The sequence below is a fragment of the Conger conger genome, chromosome 3 (assembly GCF_963514075.1).
Source record: "Conger conger chromosome 3, fConCon1.1, whole genome shotgun sequence".
NCBI lineage: Eukaryota > Metazoa > Chordata > Actinopteri > Anguilliformes > Congridae > Conger > Conger conger.
In genome coordinates this window covers 1096990-1123639 of record NC_083762.1, presented here as the reverse complement: position 1 = coordinate 1123639, position 26650 = coordinate 1096990, and the positions used below count along the sequence as shown (strand labels likewise).

The 26650-nt window shown below is 48.9% G+C and overlaps 2 protein-coding genes and 3 non-coding genes across 6 annotated transcripts; 1 reads left to right on the top strand and 4 right to left on the bottom strand.

Moving 5' to 3' along the window:
• Nucleotides 1-3196: 3196 nt before the first annotated feature.
• Nucleotides 3197-14203, bottom strand: si:ch73-43g23.1 (serine/arginine repetitive matrix protein 2). Of its 2 annotated transcripts, XM_061236418.1 has the most exons (3): nucleotides 13978-14203; nucleotides 7865-13088; nucleotides 3197-7831 (listed from the first exon to the last, which is right to left on the bottom strand). In XM_061236418.1, the coding sequence occupies exons 2-3, from the start codon at nucleotides 13034-13036 to the stop codon at nucleotides 4994-4996; spliced, it is 8010 nt and encodes a 2669-aa protein (XP_061092402.1). In that variant the 5' UTR covers nucleotides 13037-13088; nucleotides 13978-14203; the 3' UTR covers nucleotides 3197-4993. The 2 variants fall into 2 exon arrangements, with proteins under 2 accessions (XP_061092402.1, XP_061092401.1); XM_061236417.1 differs by having other exon boundaries at nucleotides 3197-13088.
• Nucleotides 14204-16325: 2122 nt separating this feature from the next.
• On the bottom strand, nucleotides 16326-21320 carry LOC133123104 (spermatogenesis-associated protein 24-like). Its single transcript, XM_061233389.1, has 5 exons — nucleotides 21055-21320; nucleotides 18658-18788; nucleotides 18511-18581; nucleotides 17663-17765; nucleotides 16326-16650 (listed from the first exon to the last, which is right to left on the bottom strand). Exons 1-5 carry the CDS (start codon nucleotides 21151-21153, stop codon nucleotides 16470-16472), a joined length of 585 nt encoding a protein of 194 aa, XP_061089373.1. The 5' UTR covers nucleotides 21154-21320; the 3' UTR covers nucleotides 16326-16469.
• Nucleotides 21321-22028: 708 nt separating this feature from the next.
• trnav-cac (transfer RNA valine (anticodon CAC)) lies at nucleotides 22029-22101 on the top strand. The gene has a single exon. It is a non-coding gene; the product is annotated as a tRNA-Val (tRNA).
• Nucleotides 22102-23488: 1387 nt separating this feature from the next.
• trnav-cac (transfer RNA valine (anticodon CAC)) lies at nucleotides 23489-23561 on the bottom strand. Its single transcript has one exon. It is a non-coding gene; the product is annotated as a tRNA-Val (tRNA).
• Nucleotides 23562-24473: 912 nt separating this feature from the next.
• Nucleotides 24474-24546, bottom strand: trnav-cac (transfer RNA valine (anticodon CAC)). The gene has a single exon. It is a non-coding gene; the product is annotated as a tRNA-Val (tRNA).
• Between the last annotated feature and the right edge of the window lie 2104 nt (nucleotides 24547-26650).

The window sequence follows — 26650 nt, the reverse complement described above, 5'->3', positions numbered from 1 at the left end:
AGTATTTGGGAAGGTTGAAGACCAGACGAGCTGCTGCATTCTGGATAAGTTGGAGGGGTCTGATGGCGGATGCGGGGAGGCCAGCAAAGAGGGAATTGCAGTAGTCCAGGCGGGACAGAACCATCGCTTGGACCAGGAGCTGGGTCGAGTAGGGGGTGAGAAAGGGGCGGATTCTCCGTATGTTGTATAGGAAGAACCTGCAAGACCGGGTCACCGCCGCAATGTTCTCGGAAAGGGACAGTCTGCTGTCCATCACCACGCCGAGGTTCCTTGCACTGGGTGACGGCGTGAGTGTGGTATCCCCGAGGGAAATGGAGAGATCCAGATGGGGAGAGGTATTAGTAGGGATGAATATCATTTCAGTCTTGCCTGGGTTGAGCTTTAGATGGTGGTTGTCCATCCAGCTCTGGATGTCCCTCAGGCAAGGAGAGATACGGGCTGAAACCTGCGTATCAGACGGCGGGAACGAGACGAAGAGTTGGGTATCGTCCGCGTAGCAGTGATAGGATAGCCCATGTGCAGTGATCACAGGGCCAAGGGAGCGAGTGTAAAGAGAAAAAAGAAGCGGGCCTAGGACTGAGCCCTGGGGAACTCCTGTGGCGAGGGGCCGAGGTGTCGATACCGAACCAGCCCAGGCAACCTGGAAGGAGCGACCAGAGAGGTAGGACTCAATCCAGTCCAGGGCTGTGCCACAGATGCCCGTTGCTGACAGGGCAGACAGGAGGATGGAGTGATCCACAGTGTCGAAGGCGGCAGAGAGATCTAGAAGAATGAGGACAGAGGAGAGGGAGGCTGCTCGTGCGGCATGGAGTGACTCACTGACGGAGAGGAGCGCAGTCTCTGTCGAGTGGCCCGATCTGAAGCCAGACTGATGGGGGTCTAGCAGGTTGTTGTTAGAAAAGAAGGAAGAAAGTTGAGTAGAAGCGGCTCGTTCGATAGTTTTAGAAAGGAAAGGAAGAAGAGATACCGGGCGGTAGTTCTGGATGATGGAGGGATCCAGGGTAGGCTTTTTTAGCAGCGGAGTGATGTGGGCCCTCTTGGAGGATGCTGGAAAACAGCCGGAAGACAGCGAGGAGTTGACAAGGGAGGTGACAAATGGGAGAATGTCAGGTGTGATAGTTTGGAGAAGAGAAGAGGGGATAGGGTCAAGGGCACAGGTTGTGGGGCGGTGGGAGAGCAGGAGTTGAGAAACATCAGAGTCTGTAAGGGGGGAGAAAGTGGAAAAGGAAGGGATGGGCCTAGAGGGGGGGGAAGGGCACAGTGAGGGGGGCGGTGGTTGTAAAGGATCTGCGGATGACTGTGACCTTCTCATCGAAGAAATCAGCAAAGTCATCAGCAGCGAAGGAGGACTGAGGAGGAGCCGGTGCGTTGAGGAGAGAGGAGAAAATAGAGAAAAGTTTCCGGGGGTTAGAACCGGAGTTCTGAATTTGTGTTTGATAGTATTTAGCTTTGGCAGCAGTGACAGCGGAAGAGAATGCCGCCAGGAGAGTTGTGAGGTCTGAAGCATCTCTGGATTTCCCCCACTTCCTCTCCGCTGCGCGGAGGCTGGCCCTGGAGGTACGGAGGGTGTCAGATATCCAAGGGGACGGGGGGGATGTGCGAGGCGGCTTTGAGACAGGGGGACAGAGGGAGTCAAAAGCAGAGGAGAGAGATGAAAGAAGGGCGGCAGATGCAGAGTCAGCGGGGAGTTTGGAGAAGGATTCGAGAGGGGGGAGTGAGGCGGTGACAGTGGTGGCAAAGGAAGAGGGTGAGAGGGAGCAGAGGTTACGGCGGGCTGAGGAAGGGTAGGTGGGAGGAGGGGGAGGAGGATGGGGAGGAAGAGGGAGGGAGAATGAGATGAAGTGGTGATCAGATGTATGCAGAGGGGTAACCGTGAAATCAGAGCATGAGCAGTTCCTCACAAAGACAAGGTCTAGGACACTGCCTGCCTTGTGGGTTGGAGGAGAGTGTTGCAGGGAGAGGCCGAAGGAGTGGAGTAGCGGTAGGAAGGCAGCAGCCTGGGAGGCTTCAAGGTGGATGTTGAAGTCTCCAAGGAGAATCAGCGGGGTGTCATCCTCAGGGAAGGAGCTGAGAAGGGTGTCTAGCTCATCAAGGAAGCTTCCCAGGGGCCCTGGAGGGCGATAGATAACTGCAATAAAAAGGTTAGTAGGGTAGGATACTGCAACAGAATGGAATTCAAAAGTGGATATGGACAGGTCAGAGATGGGGAGAACAGAGAATTTCCATGAGGGGGAAATTAAAAGACCAGCACCACCGCCACGGCCAGAAGGCCGGGGAGTGTGCGAGAAGGAGAAGGAGGATGAGAGGGCAGCAGGAGTGGCGGTGTTGTCAGGTGTGATCCAGGTCTCAGTTAGGGCAAGGAATTGTAGGGACTGGAGGGAGGCATACGCAGGGATGAAGTCAGCCTTCCGAGTGGCAGACTGGCAGTTCCATAGTCCCCCTGTGACAGCAAAGTCCTTACAGGACAAATTACCCAACCTGGCTCAATAAAGTATATTGTGTCCTAAATCCTTATGCCCAGGTCCTACTCCTACATTTCTTGTTGTGTTATTATCATACTGTGCTGTTATTTCTCTGAGCTGACTCACAGTGTATTGTATTCCCAGATAGAAAATATGTGGCTGTTATTATTCCATGCTCCATCCTGCTCTTGTTCGCTGCCTGATGACGTTTGTCTCGTAGGCTCATCCCATGCAACAGGCTTAGTTCTATAGTAGTAGCAGATCATGTCCACGAGAGGGCAGCACACGGCCATAAACGCACTGCGGCTATTTTAGGAGGTGAAATGGGTTGGATGCTAATTTCGGGCGCTATTTTACCAACGCAATGCACTGCCAGCCACACGTTATGGCCGCAGGGATCCATGTCTCTTGCACAGAGCGGCTCACACAGGGATGCGGTCCTATCAGAGCATCGATCAGTCCTGCACATCCTCAAACATTAAGATCATAGACTGATGATCAATGGAATGGGAGAGTTCACTTTCATATTTTTAAAAATATTTTTAATAAATGAGCAGAAATTTCTAAAAACGTTTTCACTTTGTCATCATGGGTTATTGAGTGTAGATTCTCTGGCAATTATATCCAGTGAAGAGGTCTTTATCTGGACTTATTTCCTGTGTGTCTCCGCATTAAACAAATGTTTAAATGTTTTTAAAAAATGTAAATGTCAATTGATTAAATAAAACAACTGGTTGAGAAATATATAATCTTTATTGAGGTTATATAAGGTCTTTGTCATTTGTGTACAAAAGTCACATGCAATTCTGAAGCACTGGGGGAAATACTCAATGTTATTTGCGTATGAATTCATTCTTAGATTTGAAGTCCATTTTAACCAGTGATAAAGGTTGAGCAGCCGTTGGACAGGTGATATCACCTGAAAGGTGATCAGCTGCGCCAGGTAGACTGACCGCATCGCGGTGAAGAGACTGAGGTGTGATATGGTTTCCGTGGAAACCGAGAGTTGTCCCTTGAGCATGCTCAGTAACTCTATAACCACGGCAGTCAATGAAAGCACTCGGGAAGTTGGAGCTCGACAAGTGCTCTTATTTGCGTCAGATCCAAACATCCAGGAAACTGATCAGTCAGTTCTCCGGAGACAGAGTCCGTGATCAGATGGGGGTCAGTTCTCTTCTACAGAGTCCGTGATCAGATGACGTGATTAGCTGCTTTCTCACAGTATTTTGTAACAGGATGTTATTACATTACTCAGTGCATCACAGTACTCTCTGGTGAAATGACTCGCTTATTACAAATTACATTTTCTCTGTACACACAAACCCCTCGCCGTTATTAACAAGAGCAAAGGTAACAAACTCACAAAATAACAAGGGTACTATGCATGTCATTCTCACTTTGGAAAACCAAAAACATTTCCGAAGTTGCCATGCAGCAAATCTTTGGGAGGAAATGTAAGAAGGAGTACATCCTGGCTCCATCCCCCAAAATCTATGTGCCTTATCCTGTCTGGGTGACAAACAATTAGCACCTCCAAAATAAATATTAAAAATGCAGCAACAGAACTAGATTTCACTGCAGGAGTAGTTTAAGCCCGTCCCGTACGGACGTGTACAAAGACACGTGAAGTGCTCAGCTCATACGGTGGACATGAGCTTGCAATCTTCGCTCAAGCTACTGTTAAATATGTATTCAATAAAAGGCAATCAAAGCAAGTGAGACACAAGAAGGGGTTGAAAAAGAAACAATGGTCAGTCTCTTACAAGGGGCTGAAGAGAGGTGACTTTACCAAGCCATGCAAAATGCAAAATATCCTGTTCAGTCTTTGCCCTACAACACAGGTGGCAATCTCCAGTCCTGGAGGGCCGCAGTGTCTGCTGGTTTTCGGGTTGTTCTCAGCATCTGTGGTTCATTCAAGTCATTGATTGGCTAATTGACTAAATTGTCAGGAAACCACAAAAACCTGCAGACATTGTGGCCCCCTGGGAATTGAGTTTGACATCCCTGCCCTACAACATGAAGCCTAACATACTGTTTCCACTACTCAGGAAGTCCACATCTCCACTGCACAGGAAGTGCCCACATCTTCAGCACACAGCAAGTCCACATGTTTGCCATACAGGAAGTGTCCACAGTTCCAACGTACAAAAAAGTGCTTCACCACACAGAACATACTTGCCAAATATTGAGTACACAACTCGTATACAACTTGTGCACTCAGTAGTAGGCAAGTGCGCTGATTCTCCAAATAGGAAGTGTTCACATATTCCCTGCACCAATAGTGTCCTTTTTGCATGTTTTTCCTGATTTCTCGTCAAAACCAGGTGTATCTGGCTTCTATCTCTCTTGTAGATATTGACACAAAGCACAGAAAGTTCAGGAAGACAGAGTCAACATACGCATGGAGAGAATCAACCAGAGAAAAAAAATAGACCCCTCACATCAGGTCCAACATGAACTTCCGAGTTTTTAGTGAAAAGCTCCTCATAAATATTGATTGGCTGACTCACATACCAGGTTTGTTGCTTCATTCAGGACCTTTTACCCCCCGAGTTTGGCAGGCTGGGGGGTAATTTCTGATAGAATTCCGGAGGGGCGGGGTTCGGACTCGCAGTCATTCCGGTGGGAATGTAGTACATGCTCTCCAGGTAGCTCTGATCCAGCGGCGGGTGGTTCTGGGACTCGGATTTCGGGGTCTGGGTCCTGGGGGTCCCAAACCCACCGCTGTTCTGGTGTATTCCTTGCGGGGGCGGGGCATCGGGGTGTCGAGGTGACGGGGGCTGGGAGTGGGAGGGCACGGAGTAGGGCAGGTACTGTGGAGCGTACATGCCGGGGTTGTGCATGGAGGGGTAAGGGGCGGCGACGGGGGGGTACATGCCGGAGTGCGGCAGCGTCTGCTGCGGGATCAGCACTTCCACGTACTGACCCGTCTCCGGGTCGAACAGCATCTTGCGCAGAGGCTGCATGGGCACCTCGATGTAGAAGTACTTCCCGGTTTCCGGGTCGAGCAGCACGCGCCGCTGGTTCTGCCCGTACCCCAGGCCGCCCCCACCCTCGGGGTACATCATCCCGCCGCCCCCCCCTCCCTCGCTGCCGAACTCAGAGCCGTAAGGGGACACAAACCCCTGGGGGCTGCACAGGTACTGCGGCCTCACGTCCAACGGGGGCACACCAGGTGAGGTGGTGGAGTGACTGGAATAGGTGCTGCTGCCCGACAGTGAAGCGGGTTGCTGGGGGGAGCGGTGGTGTCCCGACCGTCTGTCTGCCGGTGGGCCTGGGGGGGGCTGCCCCCTGCTGATGTCGGGGCGCGGCTGCTGTAGTGGAGGGGGGAAGGCTGGCAGACCAGGCGGTGGGTGCTGAAGAGACTGGTACATGTGCGAGGGCTGGGCGAGGTTTGGCTGGACAGCGTTGGGGGAGCCAGGCTTGTAGCTCAGAGAGCGGGCGTCTGAGCGCTGCTGCTGATGGTGGTGGTGGCGAGCCGGGGGTGGAGCTGCAAGCGAAGGTGGAGCTTGAGCGTGTGAGGACGGAGCCGGGACGATTGTGGGCCCAGGTGCGGGAGGCGTGAGATCAGGGGGTGCGTGGACGGGGACACAGGAACAGGGTGGAGCTTGGATGGGTGGGTGGTAGCGGTTCGGTTTCCTGTTGTACAGGTCCGTCAGCAGCAGCGGGCTGAAGCTCTCCCGTTCGTCGTAGCTCGGCGGGTCGTCTGAAGCGTAGTACCGCTGACTGCCGCTCTCAGCTCGCTTGGTGGATGTTATGCTGATAGCCGGCTGCTGCGGGCTGCTTGGGGATTGCGTTGTCGTTGATAGTGACGACTGGCTGCAGGACGAACTACAGGACGAAACCACCTGTTCCTGTGTGTCACTGTGGGTCAAATTTGGCTGCTGCAGGTTGCTGGGTGAAAGAGGCTTTTGTTTGTGACGTGAGGTTGGAGACAATGCAGGCCGAATGGTCTTGCTGGACGTTGCTAGCACGGTTGATGTTTGTGTGTCGCTTTGGAGTTCTGTTGCTGCAGATGCTGGTTGTTGCCCACAGCTGGATGTTGTTGATCCTGTTGCTGCTACTACAGTTTTCCTTGTGCAGGTGGAAACCGTTTTCACATCTGTCAGCTTGTTACTGGATGTTGCTGATGGTGCAACTGGTGTCTGCGGTGAACTCGGGCTTGTGTCCTTAGCCCTTGTGTTGTTCTCTCTAGCTTTCAGACTTGTCCTCTCAAGATTGACCCCCCTGGACTCAGGAGGGGTGGGGTTCCGAGGGTGGCGTTCCTCCCCAGGGTCCATCAGTGGGGTGGCGGCTGAGGGGGAGGTGCGAGCAGGGGGTGGGACAGGGTCTGAGGGCTCAGACGGGGCCTCCTCTGTGGAGCAGGTCTGAAGGGGCACCTCCAGCTTGTTGATGTGTTTTGGGGCAGCATTGGGCTCATCAGCTGGGGCATCGCAGACTCCGATGTCCGCCTGGAAGCCCTTCTCCTTCAGGAGCATGGAGACCGAGCGGCTGCAGTTGGTGGCGGTCAGGCCTATAGGCGGCAGCGCTCCGGGCTCAAGCCCACCCTCCGACGGTCCGTTCTGCAAGTACATCAGAGTGGACACTTCCCTGTCCTTGCTGGGGAGTTTGGGGGTGCTGCCCAGCTTGGGGTGGCGAGTGCCCCCCCGAGACACTTTATCCACGTGGCCGTCTGACTGCGACACGGCTGCATTGTTGGTTTCTGTGGCCACAGTGTCGACTGCCCCAGCTTCGGCCAAACAGCCCCTTGGCGTGATGAGAAGGGAGGTGGTTTGTGTGACCTTCTGTGTAGACCCCTGTGTAGGCTCCTGTGAATGCACCTGCACAGGCTCCTGTGTAGATTCCTGTGAACCCACCTGCACAGACACCGGTGGAGACACCTGTGGAGACACCTGTGGATGCACCTGCGCAGACATCTGAGGCACCTGTGTAGGTTCCTGTGAAGGCACCTGGCCAGACACCTGTGTAGGTTCCTGTGAAGGCACTTGTGCTGGCACCTGTGGAAGCCCCTTTGAATGCCTCCGTGCAGACACCTGTGTGGGTTCCTGTGAACGCACCTGGGCAGACACCTGTGTGAGCTCCTGTGAACGCACCCATGCAGACACCTGTGTAGGTTCCTGTGCACGCACCTGCACTGACACCTGTGGAGACACCTGTTGATGCGTCCATGCAGACACCCGTGTAGGTTCCTGTGAACGCACCTGACCAGACACCTGTGTAGGTTCCTGTGAAGACACCAGCTTCTTTCCCGCTGCCTGCCTCTCTCCTGGCCGGCTGGCCACAGGCCCCTCTACCTTCCGACTGATGTACTCAATCTGCATGGGCGGGGGCTTTTCCACTGCAGCCCGGGAAATGGAGTCCTGCGCCAGCACTGCAGCCTGGGAAATGGAGTCCTGCACCAGGACCGCAGCTTGGGAGATGGAGTCCTGTGCCAGAACTGCAGAGGCCTTGAATGACAGATTATAGGTATTCTTCACCAGCTTCCTCACATCCCTCACCTTGTGTACGGGACCTTTGGGTTTGTTCTTCTCAAATACTTCCCCATTCTCTGTGTGTCCATCAGTCTTCTCCATTTTGTAGTTGTGCATTTCTTTTTCTGGAGGTCCCTCGGGCGAGGGGGCCACGCGCCTCTCTTCCTGTTTTGGTTCTGAGTCGCCAGGGAGGCAGTCGATCTGCAAGGAACTCTTTTTCGTCTCCCTGGTAGTGCAAGTCTTGAGCATTATTTCCGGCGTTTTGGACATGAAAATGTTCCTGGCACTCTGTTGTTTATAGTTTTCTGACCTGGTATAGCATTCCTGGATTCTGTTTGTCATTCCACTTGGAGTGACTGGGGCTCGGGTAACAGCGGTGTTCCGGGAGATGGCATTTGCTGAGTCACCGGAGTGCTTCTTACACAGGTTCTCATTGGTCTGCTGTTTTACCCCATCTCTGCCTCTCTGTTTCTCTGTACCTCTGTTGCTCCTTTGCCATTCGCTGTAGCTCTGTTTCTCAATTTCTTTGTTGCTTTGTTTTTCCATTTCTTTATCACCCTTTTCCTCTTTTTCTTTGCTCCACTGTTTCTCTGTCTCTCTGGTGCTCTGCTTCCATGTCTCTCTACCACTATGTTTCTCCATCGGTGCACTCTCAAACGGGACGACCAGCTCGGACCTCATGCCCTGCTTCCCTATGTTATTTTTCTGAAATTCAACACTGCTTGCGCCACTCTGGAGTGGACTGTAGCTGTGTCTACACACCGGTTTTGGCTGTGGTCTGGGGTCGAAGCTCCTGTGCCGTTTCACTGGGCTACTCTGCGGGGCAGGTTCCAGCTGGAGTGGGAGCTCTTCTTCCGAAAGACTGCAGTCTGAGGGGAGCTCGCCACTCATTTTGGGAGTCTCTCTAACTGACTGGGAGCCTTCGGGGGGCACATTCTTCCCCACAGAGGTGCTGGAGTCTTCAGTCTGGAGAGATGGATGTGAGCTGGTGAGATTCGGGTTGTGCTGCATCTTCTTGGAGAGGACGCTCTTGATCAGGCAGGAGGCAGTTTTGTTTTTGCTCGATGTCTCATCCAAGGAGAGGGACTTTTGAAGTTTCTGCTTCCTGTCACTTGGTTCGGGTTTGACTTCCTTGTACGACTGCTCCTGGATGGCAGCTGGGGTGCTGTGCTGGCGCACTAACACATCCCGCGAAAGTCTCTGCGCTGGCGCAGCCTCGTTGGCAGCATCATCGTTCTCACTGCACTGTGATTCGCTGGTGTCCCGTCGCTTCAGTTGGATCTGCCTCTTTGGCACCGTCCTCTTCCCTCTCCGGAAGTCCTCCCGGCTCTCCAGCGCTACGTCCACGCATTCGAAGCTGCCCATCTCAAAGCGCCTGGTCACGTCCGGCCTGTTCGGGGCCAGGCCCGTGGGCGGCTGGTGGGGGAGACTGTCGCCTTCGTAGCGGGTCGAGCCCCGCAGGTCCGCATATGCCGACCAAGCACTGGCTCTGGGGCTGTCCTCTGTGGAGAGCTGAGATACATTCGTGGAGGACCTGTGGCTGGAGTTATATACATCCAGGTAGTCTGCCTGAGGACTGGAAAGGCTTCTGAAGGCCACATCTGTAAACCATTTCACCTCGTTGTCGGCTTCATCCAACTCACTGCCCATGCTGGAAATTTCACTGGAGTATTCGGGGGCAGGGCGGCTAGCGCTGCTTCTGGTGGGCCGAGGAACCAGTCGAGGCTTCCTGGCGCAAGCCTGGTTCTCCCTCTGCGAGTTGTGAAGTCTGAGCGGATTTTGCTGCTGTCGCTGCTGGGTTACAAGGAGACAGTCTGAATAACAACCAGCTGGCATTCCCGTCCGAAGCTCCCTGCATGTGGCTGCCGAACTGGGACTCACAGGCGCTCTTCTATTCCTGGCACTGAATGACAGCTCAACCTGTTGCTCTCTGTAACTGGCCTTTTCCCGGTTCCCCTCCCCCTCATCTCCTCCCAGCTCCTCTCTTTTATGCTCCTCCTCCTCCTCTTCCCCCTCCCTCAGCCCCTTGTCCCAGTGAGGCTGGCTGCCCCCCTGTCTGGGGTGCACAGTGGGGCTTTCCCCAGAGGTGGACATTTCAGGCTCGTGTGGGCAGCTGACTGCCTTGCTCTTTTGGGTCCCAGGGGGTCTGATTAAGTCTGCTCCTGAGGCGAACAGAGGCTGTGCAGACTGAAGCCCCTCTGTAGCACTGCTATTAGCCTGAACAACAGTCACTCTCCCCGCCTCTTTGTCACAGGGCTTGGGTGGGCAGCGCGTATATGAGGGTTCAGCTGTAGGTTTATGTAAATTATCCTGATCTTTGAGCTCCAACACCACGGCTGTTCCTGAATTTTTGGACTCTGCAGACATAGTGGGGTATCTAGATTCAGATTCTGAATTCTGTTGTCCGTGGGAGAGAATGGTGCTCTCAGGTGAGGTGATGAAGCACCTGGTTTCTAATCCATGGGGGGCAGTCTTAGATTCAAGGGAGAGACTGGTGCTTCTGAGTTCTGGCGAAGGGTTAGTTTGTCTTGGTCCATGTGAGGGATCCGTTGTCCTGGAGTCTTGTATGAGACCACTAGCCCTGGTTTCAGTTGTTGTTGTTTCTGGGAATATAACAGTTTCTTTGGATTGAGCTAAGGTGGCAGTATCCTTAGGTTCAACGGAGACCTCAGATCTCCTGGGTTTGGGGGAATTGGCAGAGATCCTTCCTTCTGGTGATGGATGGATCGTGTTCAGTTCTGGGAAAGTAGATCTTGGTTCAGGTTTAGGGGATCCAAGTTCTTGAGGTGGAGTCCTAAATTCAGATTCAGAGGATGTTGTACTATGTTCTGGAGATGGATTCCTAAATTCTGGTTCTGGGGATCTACCACTAAGTTCTGGTTCTGGAGATGGATTACTAAATTCTGGTTCTCGGGATCTACCACTAAGTTCTGGTTCTGGAGACGGAGTCCTAAATTCTGGTTCTGGTGATGTAGCACTCAGTTCTTTTTGGGGGGATATAGCACTGGGTTTTATTTCTGAGGATTTAATTCTGGGATCTGGTTCTGGGGATGTAGTATGAGGCTCTGGAGATGGAGTCCTAAATTCTGGTTCTGAGGATGTCGAACTACGTTCTGGTTCTGGAGATGGATTTCTAAATCCTGGCTCTGAGAATCTACCATGAGGTTCTTGTTCTGGCAATATGGCACTCAGTTCTTTTTGTGGGGATATGGCATTAGGTTTTATTTCTGGGGATTTACCTCTGGGTTCCGGTTCTAAGGATGTAAAACTAGGTTCTAATTTGTAGGATAAAGCCCTGCTTTCTGGTTCTGGGGATCTACCACTATGTTCTGGAGATGGAGTCCTAAATTCTGCTTCTGATGATGTATTACTAAGTTCGGGATCTGGAGATGGATTTCTAAATTCTGGTTCTGGGGATCTATCACCAAGTTCTGGTTCTGGAGATGAAGTCTTAAATTCTGGTTCCGGTAATCTACCACTATGTTCTGATTCTGGCCATGTAGCACTTAATTTGGGGTATATAGCACTGGGTTTTATTTCTGGGGATTCATCTCCAGATCCATCCAATGATGTAAAACGAGGTTCTAATTTATAGGCAAAAGCCCTGGATTCTGGTTCTGGGGATCTACCACTAGATTCAAATTTGGATGTACTTCTTGTTTTTATTCCTGGGGATTTACCTCTGGGTTCTGGTTCTAAGGATGTAAAACTATTTTCTAATTTGGAGGATATATCCCTGGATTCTAGTTGTGAGTATGTAGTACTTGGTTCTGGTTCTGGAGATGGAGTCCTAAATTCTGGTTCTGAGGATGTAGCACTACGTTCTGGTTCTGGAGATGGATTTCCAAATTCCTGAGCTGGTAATCTACCTCTAGGTTCTGGTTCAAGCAATGTAGTACTCAAATCCTTTCTGGGGTATATAGCACTGGGTTTTATTTCTGGGGATTTAGCCCTGGGGGCTGGTTCTATGGATGTAAAATTAGATTCTAATTTGGAAGGTATTGCCCTTGATTCTGGCTCCGGAAGTGGAGCACTGGGTTCTAGTTTAGTTATTGGTTTTAGTTCTGGGGATTTAGCCCTTGGGCATGACTCTGGGTGTGTAGCTCTTGGTTCTAGTTCAGGAGAGGTATGTCTAGGTTCTGGGATTTCAATACTGAATTCTATCTCAACGGGATTAGCACTAGATTGTGTTTTTAATGATGCAACACTAGGTTCTAGTATGGAGGGTGTAACCCTGGCTTGTAGTTCTTGTGGTGTCGATCTGGGTTCAGGTTTGGTGGCAGTAATCCAGGGTTGTCTGCCTCTTGGATCAGTTGTATGCAATATATCCCAGTCTACAGGAGTCGGGGTAGTAGCTGTTTCATAAAAGGTATCTGTGTCTCTGGGTTCAGGTGAGGGGGCTGTGTCCCTGCACTTGTAAGGGGGGGCAGTTACAGATTTAGGAGGGATGTTGTTGCTCCTGTGTTCAGATGACAAACCTGAACAGCTGGTCTCAAGTGAAGGGAATTCGATGCCTGGGTTGTGAGAGGTGGCAGTACTATGATTGGGGGTGATGTTAATGCTCCTGGGTTCAGGTGAGAGAGATACAGGGGCTACACTCCTTGGTAACGGGGCAGTTCCCTTGGATTGAGCTGAGGAGAGAGTGGCCGGGGGGTTAGAGGGGAGGTCAGTACCATTGGGTTTGGACAAGGGCGATGCACCTCTGGCTTCAGGTAAGGAGACAGTCAGTAAAGGTACAGGGGTGAGGGCTTCCTGAGAGTCTTCAAACGTGTCGCTGGAGTCGCTCAGCTGCTCGTGGCCGTTGGCGGCGTGGTAAGGCCCGGACGAGCCGTTCGGGGTGTCGTCTGCCGGCGTGAACTTGCCTCGCTCTGCCTTAGCCAGCGACCCAGAGGGGGGGCTGCAGGATGGGGAGGGCGACTCGCAGTCGTCCCCGAAAATGTCGCACAGACAGGTGGTCTCCGAGATGGCGGTGCGGCAGCCGGGGATGCTGGTGATGTCGAAGATCTCCACGCGGTTGGGCACCTCCCGCTCGTACAGGCTGAAGCTGAGCGGCATGGAGCGGGGGAAGTGCAGCCGGTCGTCCTCGATGTGCCAGCTCTCCATCTCCCCACCGCAGGCTCACAGGACCGCAGGACCGCGATTCCCGCACAGCGGCCTGTCGAGAGACGGCAAACGTCAGGTTTCGCAAATCAGAGATCTATAGAAACCACACAATACCCAACACAGGCACCTGCGCTAGTGCCCTCCAAACACAGCACACTCAGGCCACACCTATGAGATTAACGAGGGGAATTTATACATTTAGTCAATAAAGGTATGCATAAGTATAAGTATGAAATCATAACACGCCTAAAAATGGTCAGCACCTACATATAAGAGTGTAGGTTTGCAGAACTAGGCAATGCCAGAAGCCTATGATCCATAGCAGACTATAATGTTCAGTAAGTAAAGAATAAATTGCTAAAATTGTTACTCATACATATTTGTACATACATAATTGGCATACAATTAAAATAATAATAGAAGAGCTGATGATAAAACATAAGTTGTACATCCAATAGATTATCAAAAATATGAAATGAAAAGTATTATGGCCTTCATGAGCCACAATTTGAATGTCGTTTCACACGTCCGCCTTAAAATACAGCATCTGCGGCTTCATGTCAATCCTCCAATTATAACAGTCAGATAACCGTTTGATATGGCCTTCTGAAATGCTTTGTATGTTTTCACAAATTCCATTTTGTGCTAACTGGGAAACTGAACAATCAATAATATAAAATAAAACAATTATTTCGAATTATTTATTATTTCCGTAGTTAAAAACAATGTAAAAAATGACAAATCATTTATATAATGTATGCATCTAAATGCGCACGTTAATGCCATAGCGATGTGATGTTAACATAGAGTACTGTGTCTAACTGGTCCACACAGTCCCATCTCCTGTGAGAGGGAATGCCTCTAGTCTCCAGTTAGAGAGAATGCCTGCTATGCGTGTGTGAGGTCTGTATCTTTCGGCGAGAGAGCGGGGGTTACTGTACCTTCAGGAGCACACGCGCCTTTCGGACGAACCCCTCGGAGGGTACAGTAACCGCCCCGTCCTGCTACGGCACCCGGCGACGTCCGGATCTTCTCCCACAGCTGCAAGGCGGCAGTGTAGCTGTAGTCTTATTGCTTTCAGGACTTATGGGGCCACACTGGCTTAGGCAGTGGAGAGATAGAGAGAGAGAGAGAGCGAGAGAGACTGCACAGAGGAGCACATGGCTCTCCCTCCGCCCCTTGGGTTGTAGCGGCATGAGGGCACGGATGATGGCCTTGATTGCTTTAGCCGCTCCTGTGGTTTGGCAGCGGTAAGGGGGCGGGAGGGGGGTCTCAGATGGGGAGTTATAGTTAGAAGCAGGTGCTGATCCAGCCTGGATGGAGTGCGCTGGAGGAATCCAACACGTCAGGGCCAGCGAGGTCACAGGCCTCGCCAAATATAGCTCCCTGAGCAATCGCCGAGATAGCTCTCGGGCGCCAGGGACTGTCCAGGCCACGAGCGGGGAGGGAGGGCATAAAATGGCCATCCTACTCAGGGATATGATGGGGTCCCTGGGGGGGGGGGGGGTGGTTTGGGTTAAACGTTGAGTTTGTCGGCGAACCTTCGTCAAGGTGAGCAGGGTTTCGCTTGCGTTACGTAAGTTCGTATAGCGTTTCACTTCATGCATACTCAGGCGCGGTTCATAGAAGGCTCTACCAGCTGGGCATCCAGATACACAGGCTGTTAAAGGTTGTGTGCTGAGTGACAGGAGGCCTTTCGGGTTACGGGCGGGACTGGGTATTGTAGGGGCACCTGCTACGGCTGCCGCTGCCAGGACCAGCTGGAACGGGTTACGTGGCTCTGTGCAGATCGCCTTGGCAATGCCCACCTCTTCAACTGATACACCTCATATAATTTCACAGGCTAAGAGGACGAGATGTTTCATGGGCACGGTGCTACTGCAGCAGCGTAGGTTACAGTAGACCTTACAGTGCACACCGATAGGCTCTGCTGAGAATGTCCTTCAGCAACACCCACCCGCTCAAAGCGTTCCTGAAGCAGAAGCACACTCAGGGGGAAGGAATTCCCGGCTCCCCAGATATGTATGCCCGGGCGGATTACAGAGGAAAGTCCACATTCTGCATCCGGCGCTCAAAACCCCACCCCCCACGGAAAGCCCTCATATAAAAAAAAAAGAAAAAGCCAGAAGGCAATCTACTATTATGTAAGGGCACTCAAAACTGTTCACGATGGTCTTCAAAATGGCTGCAGTTGCATCACCCAGGCGGGTGCTGCACATTGGTGGTGGTTCACAGGTAAGGCGCTTTTGAGTGTGAGAAAAGCGCCATATCAACGCATTTCTGCCCTCGCTTCACCCAGGGAGGGAGGGATTCAGTCGGCATCGCCTTTTTTATTCCCACAGCAGATTAAAAAAACTTTAAAAAAACCCAAACAAAAATCCATTATACCACTGATTTTAACCAGTTCCCCGGCACCCCTGGAATTAAAACAGCCCCAAAACATCACTGATTCTCCACCAAATTTCACCGTGGGTATGACGCGCATCTCCTGTTTACGCAGCTCTGTTGCAAAAAATGCCGATGCTGTGTCTGACCAAAACATTCAATTCTGGTCTCATCTGACCACAGCACCTTTATTCAATCATACTTTAAAGGACCAAATGAGACCTAAATGTCATGTGTTGGTCACAGATACAGCAAGTCGGCATCTTTGGGATGGGAACAGAGCTGCACAACAGGAGAGGCGTGTTCATACCCACGGTGAAACTAGGTGGAGTTTTAGTGATGTTTTGGGGCTGTTGTAATTCCAGAGGTCCAGGTGCACAGGTATGATGCATTCCACCAATCTGGTCGCCTCCACCACAAGGCTGAGACTTGGCTTTAAGTGGACTTTCCAGCGAGACAATGTCCCAAAGCATACCTCAAAATCCACACAGAAATGGTTCCGTGACAACAAAAGCAATGTTCTGCAATGGCCACCTCAGGCGCCAAAACTCAATCCAATCGAAGGACTGAAACCTGCGGGCTGAACTGAGGGCAGTTGATAAGAGCAAACCCAATAATGTGAAGGATCTTGCAAGGATCTGCAGAGTAATGGTCTGAAATCCCTACAAATGTTCTGCTTAACCTTAGCATTACAGGAAAAGACTCCATGTTGTTATCATCGCCAGGGGTGGATGCACCAAGTACTAAACCAGGGATGCCAATAATTATAGAACTTTCATTTTGGTGAAATCAATTTTTTATTGAATTTCATTGCCAGTCAGGGGTGCCAATAATTCTGGAGCCCACTGTAACTCTCAATGAAGAGTCATGGAGCATGAATAAAAAGCTTTTTTACACTTTTTCAGAATAATTTAATAAAAATGCACAACATGCTTGGATGAACACTTAATTCGTTCTTGCTTCATTTGATTCTTCAGTGCAATGCTGATTGAGAATACATGTATTTCACAACGGTCCAAAATGCATCACGTTTGCAGTGCTGCTGTCCCTAAATACACAACTGGCCACTCTCTCCAGTGGCAAACCCCGAGCCCTTTGATGCCTTCCCCCCCGGGCTGGGTAGTGTTGCTACGGCGTCCGGTTCTGGCCCGGTCCGGCCGCTCCTCTGCAGAACCCGAGCCAAGTACTCCTTCTGCTGCCTCTGGACCTCCAGGTCCGTCAGCCGCGTCCTGCACAGAACAGAGCCAACGACAACCCGTGAACCCGCCACCATTTTACATCACGCTGCGTTACAGGCATTTAGCGGACGCTCTTATCCAGAGCGACGCACAACAAAGTGCAGATCGAACACAGGGACGAGTGTGAAGAGGACCCGAGAGGACAGTACGGTTCCGAGTGTGACCATACAGATATAATCAGAACCCTTGAAGAATACATCAACTTCCAAACCAGCATACCACAGTTGGCAGCTAGAATACCCAATACAATACTATATATATATATATCTATATATAACTATACATAAGTGCGATTATAATCTATGTCATGCACAAGGCTAATCATGGTGGTGAGTTAGGGAGGGAAAGGTGCAGAGTTGAGTCTTCAGTCTGCGCTTGAAAGTGGTAAGAGACTCTGCTGTTCTGACATCCACAGGAAGGTCACTCCACCACCGTGGGGCCAGAGCAGACAGCAGTTATTATTTGTCTTTCTCTACCCAACAAGGGGGAGGAAGGTAAAAGCTGGAATTACACCAGATGCATTGGGTCTGCAGTGCAGAGCGTGGCAGTCATGCTAGAGGACTAGCGTGCACTGCAGTCGACTCCCTATAACCCACGTACCTATAACCCACGTGCCTATAACCCACGTGCCTATAACCCACGTAACCTATAACCCACGTACCTATAACCCACGTGCCTATAACCCACGTGCCTATAACCCAAGTGCCTATAACCCACGTGCCTATAACCCACGTACCTATAACCCACGTGCCTATAACCCACGTGCCTATAACCCACGTGCCTATAACCCACGTGCCTATAACCCACGTGCCTATAACCCACGTACCTATAACCCACGTACCTATAACCCACGTGCCTATAACCCACGTACCTATAACCCACGTGCCTATAACCCACGTGCCTATAACCCGCGTGCCTATAACCCACTAGCAACGGGCGGCAGGAGGAAGCAAGCTCTGCATGGTGAGCACAACGCACCTGGTGCGATTCCCGCCAAACTTACTTCAGAGTTACTCTCTGTTTCTCCAGCTTGGTGTGCAGCTCGCTGATTTGATTCTCCTTCTCGTTAAGAATGTCCTCACGCTTTTGAATGATTGAGTTGATACCTTTCAGAGAGATACAGAAATAATCATTTACATAGCGCTTTTCTCACGCCCGAAAAGGACTTTAGAGGGATCTATCACTGACAATTGCACTCAACCCATTTTTAATTATTTTCCTTCACTGACAATATAGTGACTAGTTAAAAAAATATTCAAAATACCATCAGATATAGCCACTTCGGGAGAACTTCAATTACTTTTATTTGCATTGAAAATTGTTCAACATTATTTGTGGACACTTGTAAGACCACTTTCTTCAAAGTTCTCACACACAGAGAATAATCATGGCAATACAATGCGCAGATTTGAACAATCTTGGAAGTGCAGAAAGCTAACATGGTAGTGAACAGAGTGGTCTGTCTTTCCTCATTGAAACAGATTTTTATGAATAGAATGTACCATTCAATCTTCCCAACACTATCTGAATAAGCCGCGTGTTACTGGCCAATAGACTAGTCTGATCGTTGGCACACTTGTTAATCGAGAAAAATGAACGAAAACAGGTTGAGACCAATGACCAGTTTAAAGGAGAATTTTGCACCCCAACAATTTTCACCAACCGCCCCTAGACTTGTTTATACTTGATCATCCTTTAAGTCATTGCTCCACCTAGTGTTTCATCTCTTTCTGTAGGTTATTCGAATGGTCTCTGAATGTCCATTTTCTACAATTTAGAAAATATACATATTTTAATAATAAAAATAAACCAATAGGTTGATCGAGACAAGCACAGAAAGGCAGGACTCACGAGCACACTTGGTATTCAATTTGTTGCTTTTAGCCAATTCCTTCCTTGCTTTAGTTTTCTCACTGTGAAGCCTGTTGGGAGAAACATTGCTTGGTTTAAGTACGGAAATAATTGCATTTAGCTGACAAATTCTACAATTATCCTTACGCCTTTTCAAATGATTCCTTCTCCCTTTCCAGTTTTCGGGTGAGAATCTGTATTTCTCCAGTGGCAAAATTGAGCTTTTCTGATTCCTGGGACAGACGCTGCCTTGTCCAGTCGTGCTGATGTCTTTCTTCCTGAGGGAAATATCACACACACACACACCCACACACACACACACACACACACACACACACACACACACACACACAGGCACACATGCGCACACAGACGGACACAGACATGCGCGCACAAATCGTTAGCTAGTGGCTTCATTCCAATGATTTTGGTTACTGCATGCTTATGATGGACATAGCTCATCGATGCACGCGTCTGCTTCTGTTTAAGTTAATTAACCCTGCTGAAAAAAACTGCTCAAGCTAGGTTTTGATACAGCTGGTAGCTGGTTGAGCAGTTCAGACCAGCTCCCAGCTTGACATGCTTGACTAGCTCATGTTTTGAAACCACCGGCAGCTGAGACGAGCAACCAGCAGTAACTGGTTGACCAGCTCTTACCCAGCGAGACCAGCTCCTACCCAGCAAGACCAGCTCCTACCCAGCGAGACCAGCTCCTACCCAGCGAGACCAGCTCCTACCCAGCGAGACCAGCTCCTACCCAGCGAGACCAGCTCCTACCCAGCGAGACCAGCTCCTACCCAGCGAGACCAGCTCCTACCCAGCGAGACCAGCTCCTACCCAGCGAGACCAGCTCCTACCCAGCTAGACCAGCTCCTACCCAGCAAGACCAGCTCCTACCCAGCAAGACCAGCTCCTACCCAGCGAGACCAGCTCCTACCCAGCGAGACCAGCTCCTACCCAGCGAGACCAGCTCCTACCCAGCGAGACCAGCTCCTACCCAGCGAGACCAGCTCCTACCCAGCGAGACCAGCTCCTACCCAGCAAGACCAGCTCATGGCCAGCGAGACCAGCTCATGGCCAGCGAGACCAGCTCCTACCCAGCGAGACCAGCTCCTACACAGCGAGACCAGCTCCTACCCAGCTAGACCAGCTCCTACCCAGCGAGACCAGCTCCTACCCAGCGAGACCAGCTCCTACCCAGCGAGACCAGCTCATGGCCAGCGAGACCAGCTCCTACCCAGCGAGACCAGCTCCTACCCAGCGAGACCAGCTCCTACCCAGCGACAAAGCTACACAAAGAAAAACAGACACCTGTAGTGGGACAGTCCTCACAAGAACTGGCGGGTTGTGTTGTCGTGAAATTTATCCTTACCGAAGAATCCCTGGCATATTTTTGTTTATGTTTCCATTCCATACAGATGTGACTGCAAAGAATTCTTGCATTGCTTTCGATACAACCACGCCAACAGCGGTTGTGTTGTTTTTCCAACTGCCCTCCATGTGAATGTTCAGATCAAGCTACATGCACCGGATTAGATTTAATTTTAGATTCCTTTCCCTTCTAAGACAACAAAATGCATCTGCTGCTTTTGACCCATCTCAGTTACTGAGGAGCAACAACATGGAGTACCCACAAGGACACACGGAGAACATGCAAGATTCATTCATTCATTCATTTTCAAAATAAAATGAAACTAGAGTGGATTTTTAAAGGAACATGGAAACCATAGATAGTAGATAGTTCTTGATTGTGGTGGTCCGTAATACACTACGAAACTAGGATCCTTCATTTTTTTACTTTAAAATACCATTAATCTTCCAATAAATAATGAAGACATTTAAGTGTTTTTAACGGGTCTTTTTTTTTTTTTTTTTTTTTTTAACTGACAATTTAATGCCAAATAAGGGGGTTGGTCTGGTTTCTGTGGTTAATTAATGTATAATTAATCATACTGTACAATTAATGTAATTTTAAGGGATTAGTATGTTATAGTGATAATTGCAAAAAGTCACGATTCCTAATACAAGTTTGTATATAACAGTGTATTTTCAGAGATCTGGCGAGGTTCGAACGTACGTCTGCAAGGGGAGAGGTGGCAGCACCAATGCCCGAAAGTATTTGAATTCTGCATCGTGACTTTTTGCAATTATTGTTATAGCCTACCACAATCAATCTAGCACTATTTAATCACACGTTCCTATCGCATTCCACTGTATTACAGTTTAGCTACATTTTAATTGGAAAAATTAAGCAACAAAAACGCGGGCCTCGTTTATAGCGTGTAGCTCGATTCGCTTTTTAGGGGAGACGAAAAACGGCACTGCCGTTGCTTTTTGTCGAAACGGTAACAGCGTTAGATTTACTTGCAATCACATCTGTCCTGAGCAAAAACGTAAACGAGTCAGGAACTCTTCGCGATAAGAATACAATTTACGACAACGTTAACTACAGTTAACGGTTACAGTAGAGTTCACTGACTAAAATGAGCTAACTCAGTCAATATAAACTAACTAGTAGCCAGTGTAACTTACTCCAGCGCTTACCTTCTCGTTCAAACTTAAAATAATTTGCTGCTGTATCCGAATTACTTCTTGTAGTTGTTTAAAAACCACCCCACTTGTGTTAAACGACTCTGTCTGCATTACGGTCAATAAATCACTACACGAAGCAAAGTGCCTTAAGTTCGTACTAGCAAGTAAGTACTCCAAAAACGACCGTTTTTTCCACAATTTCTTCTTCTTTGTTTTTATTGGCGGTTGAAAAACCAGCCACTTGTGTGGTTCTGAGATTACCTCTTCGCCTCCCAAAAAACGACATATACACAGTGACCACTTTATTAGGTACACCGTTCTCGTTACACCGTTCTCGTATTGGGTATGACCTCCCTACGGCGACAGAACAGCCTTCGTTAATTCTTTGTGGCATGGATTCGAGGTGCTGGAAACATTCCAAGTGATTCTGGTCTATGTTGACACGATAGAATCATCCAGTTGTTTTTAATTTGTTGGCTGCACATTAATGCTGTGAATCTGTTGAACAGCTCGTCATGCGTGTTTTGCTATGTATGGATTTGATGCTTTTAACTTAAGAACCTATGCACTTGTAAATCGCTTTGGATTAAAAGCGTCTGCCAAATGACAAAAATCTAAACATAATCTCCTGTTCTACCACACCACAATGGCTCTGGATTCAATTGATTGAGATCAGGTGAATGTTTGTGGAACTAGCTTGCGACGGTGTGTACTTTGTGATATGGCTGTATCCTGCTGGAAGTAGCCGTCAGTAGATGGGTAGACTGCAGCCATAAAGGGATGCATGTGATCAGCAGCAAGACTGTGTTGCTTAAACTATGATCAATTTGTATTAAGGGGCCTAATCTGAGCCCAGAAAACATTCCCCACACCATTACACCACCATCATGGTGAGCATGCGCCCCCTGTAGCCCCTTATAGCCCCCCATGGGGCTGTTCTAGGGTGCATGAGTCCCCCCTGGATGGGGAGCTGAGGGGGCAGCACAGTTTCCGTAGTGTAGTGGTTATCACGTTCGCCTCACACGCGAAAGGTCCCCGGTTCGAAACCGGGCGGAAACATGTTTTTTAGTCTTAGCAGTCTTTTATCCGGGCGCTTTAACTCCAGGGAGGTCCTACCATGAAGGGAGTTCAACATACCCAGGGTTCCTTTGTGTAACAAAGCATCAACAACCAAACAGCTGCTATCGGGCTGAACCGGTACTACGAAGGTGGCTCCCGACTGGACCCTGCCGAGGGGAGACAGGCTTTGTTAACCGAGGGCTGTGCTCATTGCAGTGAAAGTGCTGCTAAAATGAGCCAATAGCAGCGCAGCTCCGGCTGTGGGCTACTTGAGCGTATTTCTCACCTGAGGAAAAACCTGACATGAACGAACATCATATAATATAATATAATATAATGGACGGATAAGAAGTGAGAACATGAAACACTCATAGGCCAATAGGAAAAAGTAACAAGGATTCCCTGAACAATGTCAGGGACAAAAATGGCTAGTAGTGTAAATGTGTTAGTTACAAGCGTATTTAGGCCATCATGCCACACTTAATGAATAAATCTACAATCTCACAATTGTCCTGCAGTTTATTTCTGCTGTGAGAATTAGGCTACTCATTCTAGAACTCTTAAAATGTAACTTGACACACAATATTTACAATTATAATGCTTGAAGCTAAAAAAGTTCATTTTTTCCCCCTTTTTCTCACAATTTGGTAGCCAATTGTACCCCGTCTGATTCAATTAGAGCTAGTATTAGGTACACCGCCCACACTCCGTCCCTCAGCGGCCCGAAGGAGAACGACACGCCTTCTTCAAGCCGTGTCGTCTCATTCTCGTGACTGTGATTCCGAGGTGCTTATTGTGCGGTGATCAGCTGACCCCGCCAAGTCCCTCGCTCAGGAGCAGCAAGCCAATTATGCTGCTCCACATGAGCTGGCCAAACTTTTTTTTGGCAGGACCGGGAATCAAACCCCGGTCCCCGGTGTGCAACTGCAGTGAACTGCAGCCGGAAGTCCCCTGCATCTTAAGTCCCCCCCCCCCCCAAAAAGTTTATTCTTAAACTCATAAGTCTTCTAATTTAGGGATCTGCTATTTGGTTCAAGAAGCTTGCGTTGTGTCGGCTCCTGTATTCTCCCTGTTGAGAATCAGTTCGGATTAAACAGATTTTCGCCTGGATTTCAGATTTTCTTATTGATGTTTTTCTTATTGATCTTTCTCCGTTTTTTAAATGTTTTTTGGAATTAAAATCTATTATGGATTTGGTTCTCTGGATCATTGCCATAAATGAGGGGACACAGCTTAAAGAGTGGGAATCATGGGGGTTATTATATTGTTTCTGTTTGGAGTGTTCCGATTGGTCCGTGACATAAATGTTCTTGTCTTGTAGCATTTCAGTGTGCCCACAGGACAGTTGAATCACCCAGATTTAAGGGCGCCATGACAAAAAAAAACATGTTTCCGCCCGGTTTCGAACCGGGGACCTTTCGCGTGTGAGGCGAACGTGATAACCACTACACTACGGAAACCGTGCTGCCCCCTCAGCTCCCCATACAGGGGGGACTCATGCACCCTAGAACAGCCCCATGGGCATTACTGCATGCTGAATGAGTGGAGCTCATCCAATCACCTCATTTCAGTAATTACATTAGCTCCTTAGTGCCTGCTTGGAGTAAATATACCTACAGACAGGGGGGGCGTAGATAGGTATTCAGGCCCCCTGAATGAAAATCACTGTGGGCTCCCATTTCCCATTTCCTTTTCTTGTTCATATACACTCAGTGAGCACTTCATTTGGTATTTATTAGACTTATTCTTTAGACTTATTGGTGTTCTGCTGCTACAGCCTATCCATTTAGAGGTTAACACACATTGTGTGTTCAGAAATTCTCTTTAAAATTGGCTAATTCAGCCAATTAAAATTTAGTTACGACTCTAATTACTTAGAAATAAAAAAATGCCAACAAAAACAACCTTTTCATTCCAGGGTTTTTGAGGGCCCTCCCCCCATTGGGCGCCCCTGCCTACAGACACTGCAGCCCACCGGACCTGGAGTTGAATAGCGCTGAGCGCTGAAGCTAAAAGGCATGTTTCCGCCCGGTTTCGAACCGAGGACCTTTCGCGTGTTAGGCGAACGTGATAACCACTACACTACGGAAACGGTGCTGCCATGGGGCTCTCACAAGGACCCTCACCTCCTGAAAGGCCCTGTGAGCGCGCCTAGGGCAGCACAGAAAAGGGGGTGGAGCCAGTATTCAGCAGGCCTGGACAACAGCCTCGCATGAAGGTGGCAGTCGGGGATTCAGTCTGGTGCTTAGCATGACGGCATCTAATGCAGCAGTGGGTCAAATGTGGGTGGATCCAGGTTCAATATCCCGTCTCTGTCCTGGGTTTTGTGTGAGAAAGGGGTATGAGCAGCAGATGAAGAAAATGGGAAAACTTGTTTCCGCCCGGTTTCGAACCGGGGACCTTTCGCGTGTGAGGCGAACGTGATAACCACTACACTACGGAAACTGCATGTGTGGTCCAGTAACACTGTTCACTTTAATAGTTCTATGACTCATACGAGCAAAGTTCCATGAGTTTTGCTTGTTGCTCCCCCCGCCGTGGCCCCCAACCGCCCCCCACCACCCGTGGATTTGTCCCTCTTGGTTCGTTCGTTCAACAGAACTGTTCTGAGGTTCGTTTGTTCGTCACACTGTAGTTGCATGTGTCCGCCACAAGGTGGCGACGATGCTATTGTAACTAGGACTGTAAACTAAATTTTACTTCTTATTCGGTTTAACATCTAGCCTGTACCAGTAAGTCCTTTGTTTTTTTAATTTCATTTTTCAAATAGTTATTTAGGTTATTTAGTCTGGCTATCATGAAATAACTGTACATTGTACATATAGCTCTTGCTAAGGATAGTGGTTCTCAAACTTTTTAAACCATGTGCCATATCAGAAAATATTAGGGTGTCCGCCTACCACTATCAATGACCGACATTTAAATAGCCTACAATCCCACAAAATAACACCTATACATCTATAAATTCACAAAATAAACAATATATATATTTTTTATATTAAGATTTTTAATTAGGTCAAATACGTAAAATAAATACCCTAACGTAAAAAGATCATATCTGATGAGGTTGAAGGGCTATAGTCAATTAGAAGGGTGCACGTACTTACACAACGCCCTATGATGTCTGGTTCAGTCGACGTCGGCTTCAATCACAGGTCAAGCTTGGCATCCATCCTGCATCTGTACACTGTAAAAAATGATACACGACATCTACTCAACACAATTAAGGTAACATATTACAAGTAGTATCATTGAATGCGCATAACTTAATATTATTGATTAAATTAATAATACTGATAATAATACTGATTAATCAGTTAACTTTAAACCTTAATTTCATTGAATAAATAGGGGCGTAATTTGTTCAGTGTCGAAAATCCTTCCACGCACACATAAGTAGACCTAGGCCTCGACTCGATTGTAAGCAAAAAATGGCAAGGTATCGAAAGTACCGGGCTACTCGCGGCGTCTTTTTCACCAAATGTTTCACAAATAATGTGTTTTGAAAGCACACTTCACCATTTCGTGGCAAGATAATCCCCCAAAAGTTTCCAGCATACTCACCAGTGGTGAGATCCTCGGGCATTACAGTGACTTAGGCGTTAAACCGGGTTTTTATCCGGTTGTTTGCTCCGGCAAACAAAGGAAAAATAGGCCTAGCTGACCTTGAAACAAGGTGCGCAACAATGTTGTCTCCACGCCTGATAGCATCGTGAACAGCCTTGAAGGTACCTTTCACCTCGATAAACACATATAATAAAAATAAATAAATAAGTCGACAACCACATTACTTCAGTGTGCTCAGCAATAGCTGGGCATTCCCATTGCTTATTTCGTTGCAGAGCACACGAAAGAGTTGGGAATGCGTTGGTCGTTCCTCGATGGAATTCTAACACCGAATTTAATTATTCGGTTATAATGGCGGTATGTCAAGGCCTTGGCGCCACGAAACACACACTCCAAGTGAAGTGAAAACTGGGATGACCTTGATATTCTATAGTACTTTTTTCGCTGACGTTAGCTGCCATGCTGATTTCACTCACGCTGCTACTTGGCTTAGGCCTACTCGGTGCGCTGCGTCAGTGCTCGGTGCGCTTCGTCAGTGTTCTTTCAACACGGCTGTCCTCTCGACACTCATACTTTATCTTCCACATGGTACCGCTTTTGAGGCACGATATCATATTTTAACCATCCATTTCAGTTTCACTGTGCTAGCTCTCTGGCTGACATAACATAATAGTACACCACGCGACGATATGAGCGACCACCGTTCGTCATTAACGTGGCGTACGTAGCTGCTGCGTCAAACTCGCCCCCCCCCCCCGATGAAAAAAACAGGTTTTGAAACAGCCAGTACAATGTTATTGTAAATGCATTATTATACACTCAGTGAACACTTTATTAGGTATTTATTAGACTTATTTTTAGACTTCCACTGCAGTAGCCTATCCCCTTAGGTGTGTGTTCAGAGATGCTCTTCTGCATACCACTGTTGTAATGTGTGGTTATTTGTGTTCAGAGATGCTCTTCTGCATACCACTGTTGTAAT